General features: G+C 46.7%; 1 protein-coding gene across 2 annotated transcripts in view; it reads right to left on the reverse strand.

Annotated features, from left to right (window-relative positions):
- Window positions 1-5,344: 5,344 nt before the first annotated feature.
- Window positions 5,345-25,606, reverse strand: part of TRIM66 (tripartite motif containing 66) — a 32,527-nt gene continuing 12,265 nt past the window's right edge. The window contains exons 10-19 of one of the 2 annotated variants that reach the window (XM_061201417.1): window positions 13,874-14,395; window positions 13,521-13,713; window positions 12,009-12,069; window positions 11,381-11,555; window positions 10,777-11,066; window positions 10,187-10,313; window positions 9,829-9,903; window positions 9,282-9,434; window positions 8,653-8,868; window positions 5,345-7,915 (exon numbers count right to left, since the gene is read on the reverse strand). In XM_061201417.1, the coding sequence (XP_061057400.1) occupies window positions 7,856-7,915; window positions 8,653-8,868; window positions 9,282-9,434; window positions 9,829-9,903; window positions 10,187-10,313; window positions 10,777-11,066; window positions 11,381-11,555; window positions 12,009-12,069; window positions 13,521-13,713; window positions 13,874-14,395 (1,872 nt within the window). In that variant the 3' untranslated portion in view covers window positions 5,345-7,855. The remainder of the gene's footprint in view (window positions 7,916-8,652; window positions 8,869-9,281; window positions 9,435-9,828; window positions 9,904-10,186; window positions 10,314-10,776; window positions 11,067-11,380; window positions 11,556-12,008; window positions 12,070-13,520; window positions 13,714-13,873; window positions 14,396-25,606) is intronic. The other variant, XM_061201418.1, reaches the window with a different exon arrangement.

Below are 25,606 nucleotides of genomic sequence, written 5' to 3' on the forward strand. Positions count from 1 at the left end.
TCCCTAGCACACTTTCCTGACTTTGCAGAGAGCTAAAGGAGCACCGCTGGCGCCACCTATGGGGCTTCTGTCACACTGCAACAAAGGGAATGGGCTGTGGATCCTCCCTCACTCCTGCCACTTGTCTGGTGCCCAGGAGCTATTTTGGCCTTAGACATTTTGAAAGAAGAGCTTTTTGAGACTTAAGTCACAAGGCTTGAGTTCTAGCTCTGACATCGCCACCAACTCATGAGGAAACTGGGACAAGTCCTTCCCCTTCTCAAGACTTCAGTGTTCCCAGTAAAATGGGAGGTTGGATGACAAAGACCTGATTTCATTCATTCATTCAACAAATATTTGTTGAGCAACTACAGGCACTGTTCTAGGGTCTGGGCAAGATTTCTGCTTTCAGGGAGCTTACACCATATGAGGGGTGACCTAGACAATGTACAAGAAAACAAATTAAGGAAATGGATAAATACACATAGTAGTAAGTGCTATGCTGACAATAAAACAAGATTGTGAGAGCGAGTGCCTGGGGTCCACTTTAGATTGGGTAGTTAGGAAAAACTCTCGGAAGAGGGGTTTTGGCTAAGACATAAAAGATGATATTTGAAATATACCATGATAAAAGTTTAAAAATACATATAAAAGTATTTGTATAAGTATAAAAGCAGTACAGCATTTTAACACCAAAGTTTGGGGAAAAGACAGAAAAATTATGCATAATGCTACCACCCTAATATATTTTAGGATAATAACATTTTCTATATTTGTATTTGTATCTTTTTTCTTTTATTTTACATATAATTCTGTTTTGCTTTTTTCAATTTAGCATCATCTCCTAATTATTTTCCATGTTGTTATTCTAGATGCAAACATTGCATGCCTCATATTCCATTTGTTAAAATTATTTGCCCTTTTCCCTCCCAAGAACAGTGTAATAAACATCCATGTCCCCTTCATCTAGATTTACCAGTTGTTAACTTTTTGCCACATCTGTTTTACTTCTAATAATGTAATATGTAGTTTTTCTACCCCTGAGAGTTAGTTGCAGACATCATGATCCTTTGTCCTTAAACACTTTAGCATGTACCACCTAAAAACAAGGCCTTTTTCCTCTGTAACCACAGCTCAAAGTATCGCTCTCAGGAAGCTTAATATTAATACAAGTTATCAGCCCGTATTAAAATTTCCCCACTTGTCCCAATAATGTCCTTTCAAATGAGCTCGATAATTATTTTAACTGATATCTCTGCTTTCTGAAATACTTGAGAGGTTTCTCAAGCCAGAAGAAGTGTAGAATTTCTTTCTCCCTTTATGTATCTTCTGACTCTGTTGGATTCCTAATTCAAACAAAGACTTTGAGAGTCTTTGTCTCAGTTCAAGTATGCCTATAGACTCTTTAAATATCATTTTAAATTATATCATATTAATTATTTAACCATCTTCTATAGGCTTTTCATTGTTTCTAATATTCTACTGTTACAAATCTTGATCACACCTAAAAAGTAACATAAAAATTAAAGATAATATAAAGTAATAATAACACTAAAAATAATAAATCCTAATATCATCAAATATCCTGAATTTTCATCTATTCCCAATCGTCTCATAATATTCTTTAAACCAGGATGCAAATAAGTTCCATACTTTGTAATTGTTTTATATGCTTTTTTAAGTCTCTTTAGTCTGTAGGTTTCCCCCCCACCTCTTTTTTTTTCTCTTTGCAATACATTTGTTGAAGAAACCAGGTCATTTGTTCTGTCATTGCTCACAGACTGGATTTTACTGATTGTATCCTTGTGATGTCATTTTAAATGTTCCTCTGTTCTTTGCTTTTCCTCTCAATTGGGAACTACATCTGTAAATTGGTAGTTAAATCTAGAGACTTGATTAGATTCAGATTCTATTTATTTGGAAACACTTCGTAGATGATGTTGTGTATCAGGAGACATGTAATGTCTGGATGTCTCTGTGATATGGGTAACCTTGGATGGTCACTGCCTAGATCCATTCATTCATTGGGGGTTGAAAAATGGTGATATTCCAGTTTACCAACCCTTCCATTATTAGCTAGAAAACTTCTGAAAGAGATACTTCCCCTTGCAAACAAAGAAGAACAAAGAGCATTGCTCACCACCCAGTTGGACAAGGATTAAGCTATCAGCCACAGCAGGCACTAACTGACATGCACCCTGAGAGGAATTCAGGATGAAAAACAGGATGAGGCACTCTGTGCTTTGGAAAAACAGGGCCTACCTAGATAGTTAGGTCAAAATGAATGACAAATATTCATTACAGTGTCCTTGACCCCCACAATGGCTAGAAACCATTGGGCAGAGAGGAGCACTAAGGTTAGGTAACTGGGGGATATCACTATATAAAGGATATTCCTAAAGTGTTTAGCGTCCAGAAGTGGCGGGCATTCTTAAGATGCTTTTCCCCCTAACTCTCCTTCAGACTTGCTGCCTGTATTTTAAAGAACAGGATGTGTTCGTGCAATAAGAAGCAGAGAGCTGAGTTCTTCCCTAGAGAGAAAGCTCCCCAGTCTACTCTTCCCCACCTTGTGTCTTAACGATGTTGGAGTCTGAGGGTGAGAAGACCATGAAGCATGTTCAACCATCTCCACTCAAAAAACACTCCAGGACACAATTACTGGTAAAGAAAAGTGCTATCTTTTAATTTGTTCTAGAATGTGTAGGTCCTATTAAGATCAGTGACACTTCCCCTTATCATGTTCCTCCCTCATGCCCCCAACCACTTTGGATCCAACGTCCACTTCTAGAAAAGGCCTAGGAGGAACTCACCCTACATAGCCAACGAAGGGGTGCAGTTTGAGGAATGGGTATATGGCTCCAGAAGCAGCACCAGCTACTAAAGACTTTCCTCAAAGCAGCTCATTTTGGCCTGTGAGTCCCTTTGCCCTGCCTTGGTCAAGACTCCCTAGCTGTGAACTGCTCCAGTGTTCCCTTGTTCCCTGTGTGGCCTGAGCTTTAGAATTAGAATCACCATTACCATCTTTAGAGCTGGAGAGCCTCTGAGAGAGCACTGTTTTCACCATCCTTCCTCCCCACAACTTTATAGATGGGGAAACTGTACCCAAGGTCACACAGTTCACAACTGGCAGAGCCAAAATTTTGGTGTTTAGCATCTCAAATCAGGTATCTTTCTACCATACCCTCCTGCCTCCAAGAAAACAACCGGCATCTGCCTCTAGCTCCAGGAACAACTGGAGCAAGCAGGTGGTGGTGACCAGAACAGACGGGAAAGACCCGGCTAAAGGGGCCAGGCTGACCCCAGCTGAACCCCAAGCAAGTGATGAATCACAGCACTGCCCAGTTTCCCTCCGTCAGAATGTTATCAGTGGCAGACAACCACCCCCGCCCCCGCCAGGATTCTCCTCCTGGCTAGCAGAACTGAACCATGCATGGAAACATGCTTACCATGATTCCAAGACCTTACCGACTAAGGCAGGCTCTAACTGGTATGAGGATCCTGGTGAAGAGCTGCCCACCAGCTGGGTAATCCAGCTTACCAAGTTTCTTCTTGGTAAGATCCAGTCCACATTCTTGGGCTGATTTATATGGGGCCTCTTAGCAAACATGGCTAAAATCTGTCTCTGTGCTGCACTGGGAGGGACAGACAGAAACAATCACAGATGGTGTCCTCCCAGCAGAGCTCATACACATGCTTGGCATGAGAAGAACTGAGTCCAGGAGAAGAAATGAACTCAAAGAGAACAGGCAGACACAGAGGGTAGGGAGCAGGAGCAGCTGTGCTTCCTCCTGACTATCCTACCCCTCAAGAGGAGAGACCACAGAAAGCTACAGATGTGTCCCCCTGTCAATATTTCAAGGAAGGCTCAGCCTGTGTGGCTGAAAGGTAAGAGGATAATCCAGAGAATTGTGCTGTCATGAAAGCCAAGTGAAGAGGGTTTTTCAAACAGGAAGTGGCAGATGATGTGAAATGCTGTAGAGAGTTCAAGACAGTTGAGGACCGAAAGGTATTCACTTGATTTGGCAACTGGGTGGTCACTGGTGACTTTTATGAAAATCTATAGAGGATTGGAAAGTGATGAAGAAGAAATCAATGAAAAGTTTTTTTAAAGAAACTTGGCTATTGAGGAAAAAACTCTAAGTGTAAGTGCGACTCTAAGAAATTTTGTTTTAATCTTGGGGAGAACTTTGTTTGTTTGTAAGCTATGTGGAGGTAATCAATGGAGAGGGAGGTTGAAGACCCTGGAAAATGGGAGCAGTGGGATATGCAATGGAGCAAAGTCTTGGAAGACATATAGCAGGATTCAAGAATAGAGCACCAAATGTGAGCAACTGGAAAGGAGCTGAGGAGGGATACAGACACAGAGGGATGGGAGGGGGAGAGGAGCACACGGACAGGAGAGTTTTTGCTTTAGGGCCTCTCTTCTGTGAAGTAGGCAATGAGGCCAGTCATTTGCTGACAGCAAAGATGAAGGGCATGGATAGAAAGCAGAGTAGTAACAAGTCAAAGACACACCAATCAATACTGAGAGCCCAACTGAGACTGTCAACTCTGAATTTTTCATGCTTAGGGGCCCAGAAAGAGGGAGCAAAAACTAGGTTGATGCAGAAAATGGAGAATGGTTGATAGTTTCAGCAAAAGTTGGAGGAGATGAGGAAGTTCAGGATGCTGACAAAACCGTCAGTGTGTCATGGGCCACGGGTTTAGGCTCAGGAGAGGAAGAAGTCCAGGAGAAAGCTGAAAGACTGGGAGAACAGAAAGCTAAGGTCTTGGAACTGGGCTAAAGGAGCAGGCAATTTATTTAATAGCAGTGGAGGAGTGGGAGAAGAGGAAGCATAGGGGATGGTAATCCAAAAGGAACAAAGTCTCAGTTCAGGAGTTCAGAAGAGAAGACTATAGGTGACACCATGGAGTGAGAGAGAAAGCAGAGCAGAGCCCAGGAACAAACAAGAAGAGGTCTAGGTCTTAGAGGCAAGGCAAAGACCTGTTGCCAGAAATGGGTACAGAGAGCCAGAGTCCGCCAGGGTTGATGGTAGGGTCTTCTGTGGAGCAGAGCCTACAGAGGATCTGGTGGCTGCTGCTAGGGACGGGGTACCTGCAAAGACAGGCAGGGTGTGTAGCTGGCAATCGCTGTAAGTTAGGTAAGGCCAACCTACCCATTTTCTAGAAGAGTGCACTAAAATCTCCTTTGCATCAACCGAAGCCACTCCATTCTTCTGTTTCTCAGTATACCCAAGAAACCCAATTTCTCTTCTAGGACTGCATTCTATACCATAAGAATCCAGAACTCATTGTATTTCCATTTCCTGACTTTGTCAATGACCAAAGGACTTAACTGACTCTAAAATGGGGCCATTATGGGAATAAGTCAAAAACAGGATTAGCTCAAATGTTAGCAAAGAGCCAGTGAAGTCAGTCACTCAGCTAGTAGCCTTTTGTTCAACTTCTGAAACATCATGTTGTTTTCTGCATGCAAAAACAAAACAAAACCATCAGTTAAAACACTGGTGCTAGGTACACAGGAAAAGCCAGGGAGAGGGCACTGTTGTGGGGTAACCAACGTAGGGATGGTGGGCCAGGGCCTCGCACCCTTGGAGGAAAGGACACCCTACCTCCCACCCCTCCCCCACTGCTCAGGTGCCTAAAGGGAGCTTCTCAGCATGCAGGGTCTCTGCAGTGGGAAGGGAATATGTGACTCTCTACCACATTACTAAGGTCCACTGGCCCAGCAGGCTACACCCAAGCTGGGAACTTCACTGATAGAAGTGAAGCCAAGCACTTAACTAGGTATTTTGCTTCATATTTGTGGTTTCTAGCTGGTCTTGGGGAAAGATGTCAATTGGGTTTGAGCCTGTCATAGCCCTCACCCAGCTGCCCAACACAAAACACTGGTGAAGCTCATTCAGAGGTGTGAAGGTGGGCCACACAAAGGAAAGATGACCAAGAGGAGGAATTAATGAGGTAATTACAGAGAGAACCTTGCCAAGCCAACTAAACAGAGAAAAGGATTTGAAAATTGAAAGGGAAGTGGTCAGAGCCCAAACCATAAAGTCACGTGAGCTCCAAAGAGTAGAGGGTTACATGCAAAGATTGCCTGGCTACTGGATTATTCAAGACTTAGTTACCCCAAACTAGAAAACAGGATTATGGAAGTTCATCTGCTTAGGAGAGTTTGGCATGTGCTGGTGAAAGAATGGCAAGTCAGTGGGCACAGTCTGCTTTGAAGTGAAGATGCTCTCTCAGCCTGGGTGGAAAAGAAACGAGCAGTCCCATCCACTCACAAGGAGAGAAGAAATGTTTTCTCTGATCAAAATTATCCCATTAACAAGGGCCTTACAAATAAGAACTTCCTTAAACTGCATCTCTTAGCAAAAGTAAAGCCATGACCTACAGCCCCCTTGAAATTAGCTAAGCCATGACAGGACCAGGGAGAGCTGTCCCCAGGCCAAGCCAACATCAGCAATAGGTTCCTTCTCAACCAAGCCCTTGCTCGTGAGGTGGCCTGACCCCCAGCATCTGCCTATGCCTTTTCCTCCCAAACACCTTGCACAGACCACAACAATCCATCCGAGATGCAGCCTGGAGCTCCGCTCCTGTGCCTGTGACCTCCAGAACACTTCTCTCTGCATTCTAGGAGAAATAAAGTCCTGAAGTTGCTTCAGGGTCACCAAAGGACACCAAAGAGGCTTCTCGCCTCTCAGTTTTCCCCTTTTCCACCCCAGATAGAACTTCCACGAATGCTTAGGTCTGGCTCCTGCTGATCCCTCTGGCCTTCTCCAACCTCCAACAAAAAAAGGGCTGCCAGCAGAGTCTTGGCTTTTTCTGGGCTGTGGACAGCCTGAGGGCAGGCGAGTCAGAGGACTCACTTCTGATCTTTGGCTCTGTGAAGTGGAGAAGTTGAGAACTAGGATCTCTAAGCAGGAGGAGAGACCCAGCAGAGTGAGCTGGTTGTGGGTCATTCTCCTTGGCCTGGAACCTCTGTATGTGAAGCAGACAGCAGCTTCCTCATAGTTCTCCCAAGCAGAACTCAGGGTCTGGACCTCTGAATGGACATAATGAAGGGGTGGCCACCAACAATCACTTCTAAGAAGCAGGTTCTGACACCAAAGTAGTGGCACAGATGGCACGCTCTGAAGTTAACATCTTCTTAAGCCTGCCAGTGAAATCTGAGCCTAAAGATGTAAGTGGTCTCTGCACAGCCACCCAGCCCCATCAAGAATGCCATACTATCCAGAGCTTCACATAGGCCACCTAAGTCAGCATCAGGAAAGGGGGCATGAAAAACAAATACCCTGAAAACCGTTAGAACCCGAATAGGCACCAGTTGAGACCTATGGCCTCTAGAAGCCTCATTGCCCTGTCCAGGGCAGGTGCCTCTGTCCGAGCAGGCCAAACAAAGGCAAACAGTGACAGTCTTTGGCTGTGCTGGGCCAGGGATCACAGGCCTGCCATATGTCAGAACCTCTCTCCCTTCTTTTACCCTCTTCTGGGCCCAGGAGGAGTTCAGATATATACATTGCTCCTGAGCCCTGCACACTGAAAGGTGAGAAATGTCTGCCTTCCTCAGCAGAAAGAATTCACCAAGGAAGTTTGGTCCTCCCAAGCCTAACTGGGCTTGGTCTTGTCAAGTGGACCCTACACATCTGATCGTTCTGGTAATAGGGAACACCCCCCCTCTTTGCTGTTTATTCTCTGTAGTGGATGCACTATGGCTCCAAAATAAATGCTGTAAGATGCAAACGGCAAAGAAGGGCACTATGAGCTCAACAAGACTTGTCTCACATCCACAATCCAAAGAGAATGAGCTGAAAGGTGGGGAGGAGTGGTCAACAGGATGGGGCACCAGCTGCCAGAGTACTTGGTCTCCTTCCAGCCCTCACACCTGGGAGATGCTGCTGGCCAGGCGGAACGACACTCTTTTTGCTCTTTCATTCTCCTGAAAGAAGAAAAAAATATTTGGAATCAGAATGGCCCAGCGTAGGGTTTATCAACGTGAAAAGGCCAACTGTCCAGACTGGGATTCCCCAGAGCCAAAGTGTTTTATTCCACCCCAGGAATGCAACAGCAAAACGCACTGAAGCCACTGAACACTGTGTGCCAAGTGCTGCAAACAGCCGGGGATGGCTAGTCAGACCCTGGCACACAGTGGGCAGGCAATACATTTCAGCGGAATTAAATAGCACTGAATTGATGTTTCAGGTCTGCACAGGTGAGACCAGACAAAAGGTCAGATTAGATGTCTTTCCTGCAAGCAAAACCTCTCCTTCCTTCTCTACACCAGTGGGCTGAAAAGACTCTCCCTTTCTCCCAAACCCAAGTTGAGATCAGGCACTGAGACCAGGTCCTTCTCTTCTTATGGGCGTCACAGTGTGGAGTAACCAGCACTGAGCTGGGAGTCAGGAGGCCTGGTCCTGCTGCTAATTTTCTGGGTGACCCTGGGCAGGTACACCCATGTCTCAGGGTTCTGAGCCTCAGTGGTCCTTGGAGCTGATGAGCCCTGCACTGCCTTGCCTTTGTCTTAGGCTAAGGGGTTGGAAGTGAGGGCTCATTGTCACCACTCTCTTGTGCCACCTGAGCAGCTTCACTTCCGGTTACTCTGTACATGCTGCGTGGGTGCCCCCTGCCAGCCCAATCACCCACCCACCTGCCTGCCAGCTGGCAGCACCTCCTTACCATATGTCGCCGCCGCCTCTTGGGTTGGATGCCCTCCTGCATGTAGTGGGGCCATGGAAAGCCCTGGGGAGTGGAATTCCCACTCTCACTAGACTCCTCAGAGTCTGAGTCCTCCTGCCTTGGCTGAGCAAACCGTTTCTCCGGGTAGATCTCCTTCAACCAGCCCTCAAAGAACACCTCCAGGCAGCGGCCTGCCTCTGCAACCTCTGAGTCGGGCTGAACGGGGAGGAGAGCAGTGAGGGTCTGGCCCCCTTCCACCAGCCCATCTCTTCCAGGCCCTTCAAGAGCTATACAGAGAGCGCAAAGCCTGGCTGGGTCTCCTGGATGTCTGGAACTTTACATTTTCTCCTCAGGGCCCAGGATAACCAGTTTAGTATCAGCTCTTAAAGCAGACGTGACCCTGACAGTTACCCACAGATGGCCAGTCACTAGCAGCCCCCATATTCCTTCTGAGTCCATGCTGAGGCCCAAATGTGGGAAAGAGCTTATAAACATTCACTACGGTAGGCCCCAGGAGGCCTGCTCCCAGTTCCTCATGGCAGCCCAGGCCCAAACCAGACACTTCTGCCCAGCCATGACAGTCTTGGGGTCACTGGAAATAGGGAAGAGGGAAAACAGGGAAGACATACATAATTGAACTTAGCACAGTTCCAGAACATGAGGCGGACGTCTGATACCACCTCCTCCGGGGTGGTGTAGTGAGCTGGGTCCTTCTTTTGCAGCTTCCTCCGGATGATCGACAGGTCCATGGGTCTCTTGATAATCTGGTAGTAATGCCGGGCCTTGCGGGAGGAGAGAAGAGGAAGCAAATAGGAAGAGAGAAGTAGAGGAAAGAGCGAAGGATAAGAAGGAAGGAGAGAGAGAGAATGAGTTCGAATGGAAATAATAAAACACAAGACAAAGGCAGCAAGAAGAAATGTGTGGAGGGAAAAGACAAAGAGAAAGGGAAAAGGAGGAGTGGTTTACATGTCAAGTCAGGTCTGACGCAGCAGCAGCTGTTGGCTGGGGGGCTGTAGTGGCCATGGCCCCCGGGTCCCCTACGCCATGCACAAATTACTCCTGCTTCCAGTGGCCACGCTCTGAGCCCACCCTGGGCACCGCCACGATCTGCTCCAGGCCCAGGGCGCTCTGAGCAGAAAGTCCAGTAGCCGGCAGAAGCGGTGAGGCTTTCCTTACCAGCGGGCTGACAGGCTCGTGGAAGGGCAGGCTGAGGCTGTTGCAGCACAAGGACAGTACCAGCTTCTCACACTTCTGCAGAAAGCAGAGTTGGCAACCGTGTTACTTTGTTCTGGCCGCACCTCAGTAAGGACTAACGATAGTGACCCTGATGGCTCTGTCCCACAGGGTATGAGTCACTATACTAAGGCACAGTTCAGCCGCCCAGGCCAGAGGGAAACAGCTGGCAGAAGAAAAATCATAGTCAACCCCCATAGGCATAGCCCAAAAGAGAGGGATCCAGAGAGGCCTCTCACCCCCTCAGAAAAGACTCAGCTCCCATGGGCACAGGCAGGCTGCCCCAGAGACCCCTCCCTACCTTCTGGTCACACGCGCTCAGGCCAGGAGGGGCCCGCACTCCAGGCTGGTTATAGCGGGCATTCTCGCAGTCGTACTCCATCTCAGGCTGGGTCAGGCTGCGGCACAAGGTACACACCCAATCTCCCCTGCAGAGGCAAGTGAGGCCAAGTTAGCCCTCAGCACATTGCCCAGAGCCCCCTCCCTTGTCCCACTACTCCAAGACAAGCTTGGGGGGTGGTGACATGAGAAACTGAGTCCCTAGCCCTGCCCTGTAGAGAATGGCTTCCTAGCCACAAGCTTGAAAGAAATTTAGTAACTCAGGATTTAGTGAATCCAGAAAACTAGGAGTTAGCAAGGGTCTGGGAGAGGGGTAGAGGGACAAATCTGGACAGGAGGAAGCTGGGAACAGAGGAGGAAGGGAAGTATCCACCTGTCTGTGTGCAGAAGACACACAGCTATAGCGCCACGAAGTCACAGACCTGTAATTCATGCAGGCCCAGAGAGGGGAGGAAGTCCACCTGAGGGAGCTCTGTGGGCCTAGCCTGGAATAATCTCCCTTGGAAGATCACCATGCTATCCTGGCCAGGGCCTGGGGTTGGCATGACTCACCCTGGGAAGCTGAGCAAGGCTGGCAAGTGGCAGGAAAGGTGGTACACTTTGGGGCAGCGGTCACAGCACAGCAACTCTCCCCCGTTGAGGCACACAGCACAGAAATCCTCATTCTCTATTGGTACTGGGGGCCCCTTCTTGGCTCCAGGGGTTCGAGGAATGAGCCTGTGTTCTTCAGGAGATGCACTCTCCACTTCTGGTGGCCGCTGCCCAGCCAGAGATGTGACAGTGACCTTTCTTCCCCCCAGGTTTGGGGCCTGGATGGCATCAGACAGGTGGTTCTGGCTGACCTTGGGGAAGAAGTGAGTCTGAGCAGTCAGAGCACGGCACCAAGTGGTGGAGGGAGGGAGAGGAAAGATGACAAGCCCTGGGCACCGACTTATTCCAGGACCCCAAGACAGCCAAGCCCCAGGAACACTAGGACAGCTCACTCCTAGTGCGCATCTCACAGACCACTTGTAGCAGGGTACAAGGTCTGGCTAAGCTACAGCCCCATTCAGAGACTCAGAACAACGCCAGAGCCAGAATTCTCCCAGTAGCAGAGAGGAAAGAGAGGCTCCTAGGCTGGGCCAAGGTTCAAGGAGAAGGCAGAGAAAAGTGGTACCTTAATGGACATGCTGGAGGACTCAGTACCACATTCAATGATCAGCAGGAAGCTCCCATCCTGCTCATTCTTCTGTGGCTTCAGCTTGAACACAGGCATCTCTCCTGAGGAGGCAGCACAGATCTTGAGCCGCTCCAGTCGCACATAGGGAATCTTGGGCTCACTATTGAAGGGTCTAGGGCAAGAACGACATCCCTGGGTCTCGGTGGGAGCCTCCTCTGGCCCCAACCTCTAAGTCAGGCTCATCCATGATCCCACAACTGAATTGCTGCTCAAGATCTCCTCAGTCCAACCCTCTACAGGCCCCTATTCCACCCCGCTACCAGCTCTGCCTGGCCAGGTCCTGCCAGCCCCTGGGAGCCCTTTGATCAAAGAAGGGGGGGGTCCCTGAAGAGGGAGGACTGTGCACAGACTGCATGCCTCACAGCGCAGGAGCCAGGACATCCTCCCACAACCATCCCAGACGCCCAACCACACACCCATCTCCAGGGTCTGGGGGTTGAAGAAGACAGTTGCAGGCAAACTTCTGCTTCTAGTTAAGTCATCAAGGATGCTCACTTCCTGTGCCAACCTCCCAGGACATGAGGTTGGAGGGTGAGAGAGGGAGGGTGGGCCCAGCGTCTGTTACCTGATGCTCTGGTTCCCTTTTGTACCCAGGCCTAGGGCTCCTTGTTCAAAATTCTCACACTCTAAGGCAAAAGACAAACAAATACACTCATGATAACACATCCTGTCACCCACACCTTCTACTCATATCTGCTACTCATACTTTGGCCACACACCTGTCACACCATTGTTACCAACATTGTAATCACTCATAGTGGTGACAATCCTACCATATCTCCCCCTCCTGAGGGGGGAAGAAGGCCACTTTCTTTTAAAAAGATAAACAAAGGTAACACTCAGAGGCTGCCTGGGGGTGAGGGTTCGGTCAGGTGCCAAGGGGCCAGCTTCTCACCCTCAAAATGAGCTCAGAAATCACTTGTTCCCCATACATACACTGGTGTCACCTGCTCTTAGGAGTCATTCTGTCCAACCCCTGCCTTTTCAGCCAAGTGCTGGGATTTCAGCACAGCCTGAGAATCCAGCTCACCCTCCAGGGGCAAGAGGCTCCCGGGAACCCTCCCCTGAGAAGTGCAGTCTGTGTAGATGGGCAGGGAGCAGTGTGGGGAAAGAGGAGGACACTAGCGTTTACTGAGCGCCCACTCAGCACCAGACACCGTCCTGAGCACTTTCTATGGGCAAGCAGGGTTCAAAAATTTAATTGCTCAAAATTCGGGGTTACATTATTGTGTAGTTAAGAAGAACCAGTGTGAGGAAAAAAAGAGAAAGATTGTTTCATTTTCATCTATTAAATATGTAGGAAATAGACTGATCATTACACACTAAACATTTATGAATCATACACTGAAATGAGAAGGCCCCCAATGCTCACTAGGCAGTTGCTAACTTCCCAACTCCCTCACTTTCTCCAGAAGGAAGGAGCCTTAGCCTAGCTGCATTTGAGAAGGGGTGTGGGTAGCTGAGAAGAGAATCAGAGCCAACCTCCACCAGTCCAAATTCCCTTTACTATGAGGCACAAATCTACATTGATGCCAGGTGCAAGGCAAATTCTTGTTACTACAGAGTAAGTCATCAAGTGATTTCACTGTAGTTATTTGTCCCAATAGCCTATGAAGTAGCTATGATTAGCCCCATTTACAGAGAAAGAAACTAACTCAGAAAGGTTAGGTATCTTGCCCAGGTTCAAACATAAAGAGATAGAGCAGGTCTGCTAACTTAGATCTATCACACTCCAAAGTCAGACATGCTCTTTCCCCTAAAATATTTTGCCAAGGCTAGCCCTTCTGGGATGTGCTCTTCCTGTTTCCCCCTACCTATAACCCAGACCCCCGAAATTTTGCATGGGGAATTTTACAAGGAGGCTCATTTCTGGCCATGCCTGGATCAGTCATGGCCACCGTAAGGGAAACAGAACAGGCATCAATAAGTCAGCTCTGGGGGGAGAAGTGAATTTAGCCCGAGAGAAGCACTGCTCCCTCAGGCTCAGAGCAGCTCTGCTGAGCTCCTTCTCACGGCAGTGCTGAGCCCATCTGCTCAAGTGTGTGGTCAGCACCAAAGGCAGGCTGCTGAGTCTCACCTTTTGGGCTGCGGTACTGCTGCAGGGCCACGGATTTGTTGACCACTGGGACCAGTGCAGGTTTTTTCACAGAGAGGTTAATTGGCTCCTCCAGTTCTGAGGGGATAGCCAAATCCTTGGAAGTGTCCGGACCAGGGACTGTGGGGCCTTGTCCCAGAGAGTCAGTGAAGCAGGTAGAATCCTCATTTTCCATCTTTCAAAAGTGAAAGGCCAACAAGAATCAAAGAAATCAGACGTTTTTCCTGTCGGTGGTCACAGAGCTGTTAAGCTAAGGCCAGAATAAGGCCTTCAGGGGCTACCCTTTTGCCCAACGACGAGCAGAGGAAGTTGAATGGCATTTCCCCAAGACCTACCTTACACAGGGCATTCCCCAGGGAGGGGTCAGCCCCATCCCCAGGGCACAGGCTCCCTGAAGTTCGGCCAGAGCCAGGACTGCAGCTGGATCCGGTTTCCGACTGCATGTTAGAAGCCAGAGGCACGCTCTGCAGAGGACAAGTTGCCAGGCTTGGTACAGTGTGGGTGGGACCAGACATCAGGTTGGGCCCAGTCTGAGAGTGATCACTTGCCAGGCTTGTGATGGCCTGGGAGGGATCACTCGTCAGGTTGGGCATGGAGTGGGGTGTGCCATGCACAAGGCTGGGCATGGTCGGCAGGTGACTGGCTGTCAGGCTGGGCATAGCCTGGTTCTGACCGCCCACCAGGCTGGACACGGTTGGTGGGGGGCCACTCAGCAGGCTTGGTACCACCTGGGGTGGGGCAGCTGTCAGGCTGCTCGCACTCTGGATCTGTGGCTCTAAGGTCCTCGCCAGCCTGGTAGACGACAGTTCCATCTCCAGTGTGTTGGAAAAGCCCATGATGCTCACAGAAGTGGAGTGCTGCAGGAGCAAAGACAGGGGACAGTCAGGCTGTTAGCTAGGAATGGTGGGAGGGAGGGGACAGATGCAGCCCACAAGAGTTCCATGCTCAGATTTCACTCCGCCTCAGAGTCTGGTAGCTGCAGGGAACTCAGACAGCACATGAAGTCCTATTTCCATTCCCCTACACCAAGGAGGCTGGTGGACACAGAGAGGCGGGCACGGCTGAGGACACTGGCGTGCATGCACATGTGCATGTGTGTGTGAGTGTGTGTGTGAGAGGGAGAGACAGACTGACAGACGAAGAGAGGGAGAGAGAGAGGGACAGTCTACCACCTGACCTGAGGGTGGTACACACTCACACATACACACACACACAATCAGCCACATCCCTCACGCCCTTTCCAGTACCTAAGCAAAGGATCAGACTGTAGGACTACCTCCCACTTCACATTCCCCTCTGACTACAGCACTAGTGGCCTCTCTTCCCTTCTGGGGGTCCTACAGGATAGTTTCTGCTACATAAAAATGGGAGGAAGTTCAGAAGGCTCAAACCCTGATCTGTTGCAGACATTCTCTGAGATAATGCCAAGGCTTGGGGAGCCCCAGTCAGTCCTGGGTAACCTGGGTCAAACTCCAGAGCCTTCTCACAGCCTTGTTCAGATCAACTCCAGCACCACCAGCATCAGATTGAAGACTTTGACCAAGAGATGTGAAGGTCTTTTCTAGCCCTGCTATACCTGCCAAAGACATTCTAAACCAGAGGCAGAGAACATCAGAGCAGCTAAATCTTAATATGGACAATCTGGACAATCATTGGATGAGGCAATAATATTCCAACCCCCATAATCCTTTCTCATTTCTAACTGCTTGGTGACCTAGGCAGAAGAGACTTAAAAGCTTGATAAAAAGAAGTTACAGACATAGATACTGCACTGAATCCATTTCAGTTTTTCAGGTTGGAGAAAGAGATTTGATGGAAGGGAGACGGTGGGAAGACTGGTTCTAAATGCAACCTTCAGGAATTTATAAGTTTGATATCCTTGCCTTTTTTTTAAGACAAAAGATATAATAATTTGACATCTTTTGAAAATCGAAGGGGAAACAAGGAGTAAATATCTCTAAGTTTCCAAAATCAGTGTCATAAACCTGTCATTCTTTTTCCCATGAATAAGACATTCAGATTTCCACAGGAAAAGAAATACTTCAAATACCCTCTCAAGTTTCCATATTAAGTTAGTAAAGCTAATTAACAGTGAAGAAAAGACTGTCCTCACCTCAGTGAATGTCACCCTAGTCACCCAGTTCTTCAAGCTGAATCCTAGGAGGAAGACATCAGTGGAGCATCCTTCCTCCCTCACCCAAGCTGATACCAGACCTCATCAATTCCACTCCTTAAACATCTCTTAAATATTCCCACTATTCCCCTCTGCTGCTGGTGTCCTAGCCTGGGTTACACATTCATATTTTCCCAGACTACAGTAGTGGTCTCCTCAGTGGAGAGTTTCAAAACACAAATCTGACCACATCAGTCCTCTGCATAAAACTGTACTGCGCTCCACGGAGAAAATGCTCAACAAGGCTCCTAAGGCCTTGATGCCCTCTTCCCTGTCCTGCTTTGCAGCCACAGTCCATACAACAGCTCTCTCCTCATTCTCTGAACTCCAGCCACTCACACAATTTTTCAGTTCCTGAAACATGCCAACCTCTCTCTTCAGACCGACTGCTTCTTCTGCATGGAACATTCTCCTAGCCCTGCCCCTGTTCCACTTACCTTCTGAATTCAGCTCACCTGTGAATTTTCGCTCTAACCCAGACCAGCTCCCCCCTTTTATGCTCTCATAACTCCTGGACCTTATTCTCATAGCACAATCTGTGATACCATTCGGTTAATATCTATTTCTCCTACTAAACTGTAAACTCCCTTAGAGTGTGGATTTTGTCTGTTTTGCTTATCCACTGTATTTCTAGACGCAAGAGCAGTGCTTGGCTGAATAAATGAATTAATGAGCTATTCACAATTTTTTTAAAACAACAACAATGCATGATTGTTTATTCCACAAATTGTAAGCCAAATGAATTGCAGCTTAGTTCTACTAACAACTAAGTCTATGAGTTTCTCTAAAATAATGCCTATTTTTAAAAAAATAAATTTATTTATTTATTTATTTTTGGCTGTGTTGGGTCTTTGTCGCTGCACGCAGGCTTTCTCTTGTTGCGGCGAGCGGGGGCTACTCTTTGTTGCGGTGCGCGGGCTTCTCATTGCGGTGGCTTCTCTTGTTGCGGAGCACGGGCTCTAGGCGCGCGGGCTTCAGTAGTTGTGGCGAGCGGGCTCTAGAACACAGGCTCAGTAGTTGTAGCGCACAGGGTCAGCTGCTCCGCGGCATGTGTGGTCCTCCGGGACCAGGGCTGGAACCTGTGTCCCCTGCATTGGCAGGCGGACTCCCAACCACTGCGCCACCAGGGAAGTACCTGCCTATTTTCATATAGCTAAAATTTATTGAGAATTTATTATACACAAGGCAATTTGCTAAGTGTTTTACATATATTTCCTCACTTAATCCTCACAGCAAACATTAAAAGGTTGTGAAGGTTAAAAGAAATAATCCATGTAAACATTTAGAGCAATGTCTGGCAGTAGGTACTCAATAAATCCCAGCTGCTGTTGCTGCTATTATTGTTATTGTTATTTTTGTCGTAGCCCTAATTTTACACCTGAGAAAAAATGAAGCTCAGAAAGGCATCTGAAGTTTTTTATGTTACTGAAAACATAATTTTATAAATCTCCATTTCTCTTTGCGTTCATGAACTTGCATCCAGGGACCTTACTAAAGTCACTTTGGGATTTTCTGTGCATACAAATCATGTCGCCTATGACTACTGAGTTTTATTTCTCCCTTTGCTTACATTTGTTTTTCTTGCCTTACTCCACTAGCTAAGACCTCCAGTATGAGGTTGAATAGAAGTAGTGACAGTAGCCATCCTACTCTCATTCCTAATCTCAGGGGGATCCTTTCACTATTCACCACTAAGTATGATATTTGACATAGGATTTTTACAGATTTAGAATCCAGATCTCTGGCACCAAAGCCACACTCTTCATTCTGGCCTGCTTGCCTCTGCCCTTCTCTGTGCCCACCCCCTTCCCTGATCTCTCCCACATTCTGTTCTTCCATCTCTTTGTCCTTCCTTCACCTGCTCTTTGTCTCTCTTGACCTTTTCTCTCTTCTTCTCCTCTCTTTTTCTTTCTTCTCATCTCTTTTTCTTCTCCCCCAACAGTCTTCCCTTATTATTTGTTTAACTGCTTTAGTAAAGCTTATATTTTCTATTCTTAATTTTCAGTTTTAAAAGTAGATGAGCTAAATACCCTTTACTTCTCCAAAGAAAAGTTTGCTTTTTATATGTTTCTTGGTATTTCAATGGTCTTCAATAAAAAGCCTTCAATTTGCTGTATAGTCTAAATCCCAAGATAAAAAAGGTGAGGAAAAAGAGCAATGGGGGGGAATGCTCAAACCAAATGGGATAAAGTAGGCATAGAGCCCAGCTTAAGGGACTGAGGCCAGAGGCCAAGGACTATCTCAAACATGCCCTGGCCTGCATCCCTTGGCGTCCTCTTGTTGTCCTGGTAATGCACTAACATAGCTCTCTAATATTCTGTATTTCCTTATCTTTGGATAAGAATAACCAATGATCATTGCATTCCCTTTTGTAATATATGACTGTCTAATCCTTTGAGCTGGACTCTTTCACCTTTTCCCTATTTTACATGTATATTTAATGCAGTCATCTCATCTACATAGATGACTCTCAGTGAGGTCCTTGGTGCCAAGCATTAAGAGCACCAAAATCCCTCTGGGACCATTCTGAGTAATAATGGTCATGTGCTGTATGTCACAAGATATGCACAAGATTAAATCCCCAAACACAAAACTTTCCAGATTAGGGGTAGAGATCACATTTGTATGATACCGACTCCCCTTTCCTGATCACTTATTGCACATCATGAAATGTGAGTTAATATAATGATAGAGAAGAGAGAGCACGCAGATTGAGCCATGGAAGAATTGTGGAAACTCTGTTGCAGCTTATTTTGAGCTGGGCCTGCTGGACCTGCTCCCACAACACCTAGCAGACAGCATGAGGTCGGTAACATGTCCTAAGATACTGAAGAGTAGACTGGTCTCTTTCCTGTCCATATCTACAGCCAACCTCAAGGAGGCCAAGGCTATCAGTAAGTGGTGCAAAGCTCTGGTAACAGTAACAAGAACCTGGGAAACATCTATAGGGAAATTCTGAGAAGGGACTCAGAGAGAGTACTATGAGGAAGCCGGCCCCAGTCCCATATCTATAGGCTATGCAAATACAGTGGCATTTCTGGAACCTATTATGCTGTGTGTTAGTTATTTTTGATACTTCATCTGGCTCTCTGGAGTGAAGAGCTACAAAATACTAAAACAAAAGGTCCTTATTTCATGTACAGGAAGAAAGAGAGGAGTTGAGACCCTCCATCTTACCCTGCTACAAGGTGAGTAGGGGCAAGGGGAGGGCCAACTTTCAGGGCCAGGAAAGCAGGCTGAGTCTCTAGGGCCTGGAAGGAAGGAAAGGTCTTCTTGAGAACATACTAGGGTTGGAGAAGGACTTGGGAATGTGACCAAGTTGTCTGACATTTGGTGCCTCACACACAGGAGGAGCTCATATGTCAATGGAAATGATGCCACCTGCCCTCTCCAACACCCAGGATTGTTCAGAGGTCAAATGAGAGAAGGTGAAAGGATATGGCCAGCTGGAAAGTCTGTATAGGGCAATCACTGACACCGCCAAGCTTAACTGGCACCTTGACTTCATCTTCACATATAACACCTTCAGATTTCATGAGGGAAAATAAGTATTTTGAGGTTTCCAAGTAAAAATAAACTATTTTCTAGTTCAGGGAGGAAGAAAAGTCAAAAATGCAAAAAACATACTCTGGTAATCAGCTCAGGTCATCTTTGACGTATGAAGGGAGCTCCCTCTTACCTCCATGACCTAGTGTCTCCTTACTTGCCCCTAATTTTCTCTCCTCCCAAATTGTATGTCCCTGTGCCTTTGTTCTCCTTGTCTCTTATCTCTTTATCTCTGTCTCTTTATCTGTTTGCCACCTGCCTGACCTGTGACCTGTCTGAATTGTATGACCTTCAACCTCTTCTCCTAGTCACCTATGTAGTCCTTTCCCCATCTAATCCTGTTGATCTGTGCTCTGTTACCTGCTGCCTTTCCTCTCCCCATTCTCACCACCCAGATCTTTTGCTGGAGTTCAATGTGCCTATACTGCCATTCTAATGATTGCCACAAGATGTTGTCAAAATTCAGAGAAAACATTGTTCTTTCATTTTAACAGGAAGGGAAACTGAGACACAGAGTGATTACCCAAATTTTCCAAGCTTATAAAGGAATCCAAGACTGGGCCCAGCCTTAGAAATCTGCTGGCTGGTCTTGATTTTGTGCCATTAGGTAGAAAGCTAGTGCCCTAGTATGATGTGATTAAGAAGTCAATAAACAGACACTTGGTGCACATACCCTGAGTTTAATACAAATTTCAGGTTGTTACAGCAAGATAATATTGCTGGGGATAAAGTAGCACAGATAGGGTGGTGTTCCACAGAAGTCAATTTTCCAGATATCTGAAACATACCTCTTTCGATAACAAAATGCAGTTAGCTTTAAAATATTATTTTGAAGGGGAGTATTTCTAAAATGCTTTGCACACTACCCTGTCTTACTAAACAGAGCACATGATGCCTAACGAGACCATTTCTTCATGATGTAAAAGAACTTTGATGGGGGCTTCCCTGGTGGCGCAGTGGTTGAGAATCTGCCTGCCAATGCAGGGGACACGGGTTCGAGCCCTGGTCTGGGAAGATCCCACATGCCGCGGAGCAACTGGGCCCGTGAGCCACAATTACTGAGCCTGCGCGTCTGGAGCCTGTGCTCCGCAACACGAGAGGCCGCAATAGTGAGAGGCCCGCGCACCGCGATGAAGAGTGGTCCCCACTTGCCGCAACTAGAGAAAGCCCTTGCACAGAAACGAAGACCCAACATAGCCATAAATAAATAAATAAATAAATAATTTTAAAAAAAGAAAAGAAAACAGCAGGTACAAAAAAAAAAAAAAAAAGAACTTTGATGAAACTCTTGCTCGGGTGTTCTGTAGTTCATTGGTGCTTTAGGGAACTTCTAGGAATGTAGGGCTTAGCGTGTCCTTTCAGTGAACGACTTCACATCGTGGCACATTTCCAGGTGAAGTTTCTTGTCTTTTCCCCTGTTGTTAGCTGCCATTATAGAAGTCCTGACTTCCTGCTTTTACTCTGCTTACTGCTATAATATAGGAAAACTAAAAATTTCCAAAGAAAACCATATAACTAAGCTTGCTAGATCAAGAATGCTGACTAGATCAGGCTTATAGTCTCATATAGAATATAATGAGTGAGGTTTGTGACATCTGTTCTTGCTGCTGCTCTGAAGCTTTGCCTGCTCACTTCTGCTTTCAGGTTTTTGTTCTAGAAGTTAAACTTGTCAAAAACTCATCACCATGTAAATGTACAGTAGAAGAAGAGAGCAATGTGCCATGTTTTGGAAACATACTGAAGGCCTTCACCCTGGCTGAAGGAAACAGATAAGGAGACAAGGATGGAGGTAAATAGATTTGTGAATTAAATCCTTGGGATATTTGAGAATTTCAACAGCTTCAGATTAAGTAGACTGGTTTAACAGCAGCAGATCTTGACACAGCTGAATCAGATAGCTGAGGGGGGGAACTAACTTTTCTTGCAAGTGGTTTCACAAGTTGATTTTTAATAGGAAAGTTGCTCTTGCTGATGGTGAGTGCCCCTCCAGCTCAACAAAAACTCTTGTATGAAGTAAGGCTATTGCTATAGATGTAACTGTGTTGATATCTGCTAACTGACCAAAGTCAAATGGGAAAACAATCATGGATGGTGAAGAGAGAAGAAATGAAGACTGCCCAGTGCCCTGATGATACAACAAGATGGAAAAAGCAAAGAGGATCCCAGAGTCTGAGGTGGAAGGAAGAGGAAAAGAATAAGTGGATTCCAGTAAATCTGAAGTGAAAGCCAGAATGAGTAGAATCCTCAAAACCCAAATTTTGGAGACTAGGAAAAATTAGGCCAGAGGTATTTTTCCCAGGCTGGGTTAAGGAAATTTAAGGCCTAGGAACAAGAACCTGTTTTCACATGAACCAGGAGACCTAGACAAAGATCTTGGGTTTGGTCTGCGAATAAAATCAGGTTAGAATGAAGGAGACAGGCTTCCTAGAGAGTACAAAATTCAGGGAGCCAGACCTGGGGAGTGTTAGCTCTGTAGGACAGAACACATCTCTGTACAGTTCTGCATATGCTAACTGGGACACAGGCTATGCCCTAAGAAAGCCTCACCAAGCCCTGGGAACATTCTGAGAAAAGCTGCTGTCAGTGGCAGACTATGAGGAAAAGACGGTTGCTAAGGTTGAGAACCCATGACCTGGTCCGTAGCAGTGTATTTGAAGACTGTGAAGGCGGGATGCCTAGTATTCACTTATGTCAAGGTTTGGAGTATGTATTTAAGCAAATCATTTTCCACCTCTGGGCTTTAATTTCCTCCTCTAGAGGTTAATGTAAATCTCACTGAGTTTTAAGAATCAAATCAAGAGCTCAGGCATCAAAATGCTTTGATAATGGCATAAACGCTATTCATCTGAGTCATTATCCTTGACTCTTCTGCATCACTCTTAATAATCGGGACCACAGGAGTGCCTACTACTTCTGTATCATTTGCTGAAAATACATCGAAGGCTCCTCTCAAGCCTTGAGCAGCATCTTGGTGGCCTCAAAGTCCTTTGTTGAAGATCTGGGGCCACATTATGAGCAGAAAAGAGGTCCCTCTTGCAAGTGAACTGGGGTTCAGATAGGGCTCTCTGTGATGTGTACAGCCTTGACTCCATGAGTGTTTTGAGGAAAGGAATGTGTGTATTTTTCAGCAGTTGACTAGTTAAGAAGTATGAAATGAAGCCATCGAAATGGCTTCCAGTTTCACTTGGGATTTAAAGGGGTTCTGTTGCAGAGCTGTCTTTCTTCATCGTCTTTCTTCAGAGTGGCTGAACCAAGATTAGGAAGCTTAGGCAACAGCTAGTGCCAAACAAATGTCCAAGTTCATACAAAAACATCCTGCTGGAGGCAGGGAAGGTGGTGGGATAAAATGCTCCCGAGACTGCAGAGCTCAAGCCGCTAGAAAACCCATTCTAGAACTTTCACTTCTCATTTTCAGCAGCAATCTGTTTTCACCATCAGCTTATTTAGTACCAGCTCCTAGGTACTTGTGCACAGCTGCTCAGCTGTAACAAAAGTCCTCCATGTGGTGACACAAAGCAGCTCTGAGCATGAATAGGTCCCTGTGGAACACACAGAGCAGTGCCTGGAGCCACAGGTTCCTCTCGTCTGTGGCCTCAGATAGACTTCTGACGTCCCTTGGCGCTCACAGGCCAGTACAGGCTGAGAAGTGGGCTGGGAGCTAAACGCCTTTACCAGATAAAGATAGCCAAGACCAAACCAGCCTGGGTCCTAAGACCTCTCCCCAGCAAGGCCTCAGGCTACTTCAGAGAGTATAAAGATAGGAAAATCCAGCAGGTGAGAGACCACATGGAGTCCTACTTCTCCCACTGCAGTGCACAGAGAGAGGCAATTTAACCTAATCATTGAACACAGGGCTGAGGCAGGAACCTGTGCTCTGGTCCTAACACTGCCAATAGTTGGCTGTGTAACTCTTAGTTGATCACTGAACCTCTCTGTGTCTCAGTTTCCACATCTTTCAAAGGGGAGTAAGAAAGTGGCTTCCTCATAGTATTGCTAGGATAAACAAAGAGATAAAATGGAATAATCCATGTAAGAACCTATGAAAAAAGTAGAAAATGCTATACAAAGTATTATCAATCAATGATAAGATGCTCAAAATGTTGTTTGGTAACCTTGACCTTCATACCCCCACCCTGCCCAATCCCAGATTCAACGCAATGAATTCCCTCAAAAAGAAAGCCCTTTTTCTTATTTCAGGAGCTCTGTGTATAAGCAGTACCTCTGTCAGTCAAGACCCAAAGGTTCCTCTGGGCCAGGATGGCAACCTTGAGGTTCCTTTTTCTGGGAGTCCAAGCCACAAAGAAGCCTACAAAACATCTGAAAAATGTCAGGCCACTTGCCCCTCCACACCTCTGCATGAACCCAGGTTAACGGCCAGGGGCAGCTCAGAATGAGAAGTTAGAGCTCTTAGGATCTTCATTAACCCCACTGCCACCCTGCAGCCACACAGGAGGGCAGCATCCTCTCCCCTCACTGCTCAGAGCGCCCTGTGGGCCACCCACACAGGCAGCACAGACTCCATGCTTGCATGTGGCTCACCTCCTTTCCTCTGTACTGGGTAGAGAAGCAGAACTGAGACTCATTAAATAAGCAGCAGCATTTTCAGGATGGCTCCCACTACCAGTTGAGCACTGGCAATGTCCATGCTTCCTACTGACCTCTAAAGCTAGCTGCCTTCCATTCATCTTATATTCATCTTATAATGTAACTTCCACAGGAGAACACCAACAATTCAAAACTTAACTTTTTCCTCCCCCCAGATATGCTTTTCTTCCCATGCTCCCATCTCAGGTGAATGGCAACTCAGTGAGCTAAGACACACCTTGGACTGTCTTTCCCTCACTTCCCATTGCCAATCAGACTCCAAGTCCAAAAGCTCCTGTGATCTGATCTCTTGAAGCCCTTGCTGCCTCTTCATTCCCATCATTACCTGATTTCATTCAACTTCACCTATTTCTCCTCTGTACTATTTTGGTCTCTCTTACTACAACTAAAGTGACCTTTCTAAAATTTAATTCAAACCATGTCCCTCCTTGCTAGAAATCCTTCATTCACGCCTCACAACCCCCAAGACTGAATCCCAACTCCAGAGCATAATTTACAAGGCCTTCCAACCACTCTGGTTTCAATCACTCCCATTCCCCAGTACATCTCATGTTCCTACCGAGCCAAATCATCTGAAACCCCCTAAGTACCCCAGGCTTTCTCTCACTTCTGGACCTTCCTACTTGCTATTCCCTTTGACTATTTATTCTAGCCTTTCCCCCATCCCTCCTTCACCAGCCTAACTTCTCCTCCTTCAAATCTCACCTTAAAACCATGTCCTCTAGGAAGTCTGTGAACAGTCCCTTCTCCCAGAGTTAGGCGCTCCTTCTATACACCCCAATGACTATCACAGCACTTTATCATACTTTACTGTTGTTGCTTGTTTAACTATCTCTCCCACTAGAATATAAGCTCCAGTGTGGGACTCTTATTCGCCAATGTGTGTCTGACACCTAGAAAAATATTTGGCATATAATAGGAGATTAACATATATTTTTTGAACATTGAGTGAATACATAAATGGGTGGATAGATGGATGGTTGGATGGATAGGTATCTACCCCAGGTGTAAGAATGTAAACCACTAAGAGCCACAAAGGACCAATTTACAGCATCTCTATGGCCTCTAGGCCAGACAATTTTCAAAAGGATAGGGCAGGATGGGCATAGATAAAAAGCCATTAGTACCAGAGGCCTGCCCAGACTTCAAGGGATTTCCAAGTTAACATTTCATTTTTGCCATCTCTCACTTTTTAAAATTCTCTTCTCAAGTATCACTGAGTTAGACTGATCTAAGACATATATGGCAATGGTGCTGTTGGGAGAAACATGATGAAGGGTAGGTACACAGAACAACTAGTGGAACTGGAGTTGTATAGCCTAAGGGATGCTGCAGGACCGAGGGTGCAGGCTGGAAGGATACAGAATAGCTGACAGAGCTTCAGGTACAGGGCTGAGTGGAAGTACCAGGAAGGTTGAAGGGACTAGACCAGAAAAGGCAATTGGATAAGTGGAACAGGGCCAAGGAACACATGGAGGGCTGATGGGAAGGCATGGCACAGCACTGAGGTTCCAGCTAGGAGGATGGCCAGGGTAGGGATGAAGGGCAGGGGTGAGAGTAGGACAGTTGAAGAGTCGTGGGATTCTGGGTTATTGCCATGAATGCTTCCACCAGCAGGTAGGTAGATGGACAGGAAGGGCTCCAATAGCTTATCTCCAAGAGATCCCAGTGCCCCTAGATGCTCAGCTACCTCTGCAGGATATCCCTGTAGAGCACTCACCCAATAAATTTCATTAATCCAAAT

Source organism: Eubalaena glacialis, chromosome 10 (assembly GCF_028564815.1).
Source record: "Eubalaena glacialis isolate mEubGla1 chromosome 10, mEubGla1.1.hap2.+ XY, whole genome shotgun sequence".
Lineage (NCBI taxonomy): Eukaryota > Metazoa > Chordata > Mammalia > Artiodactyla > Balaenidae > Eubalaena > Eubalaena glacialis.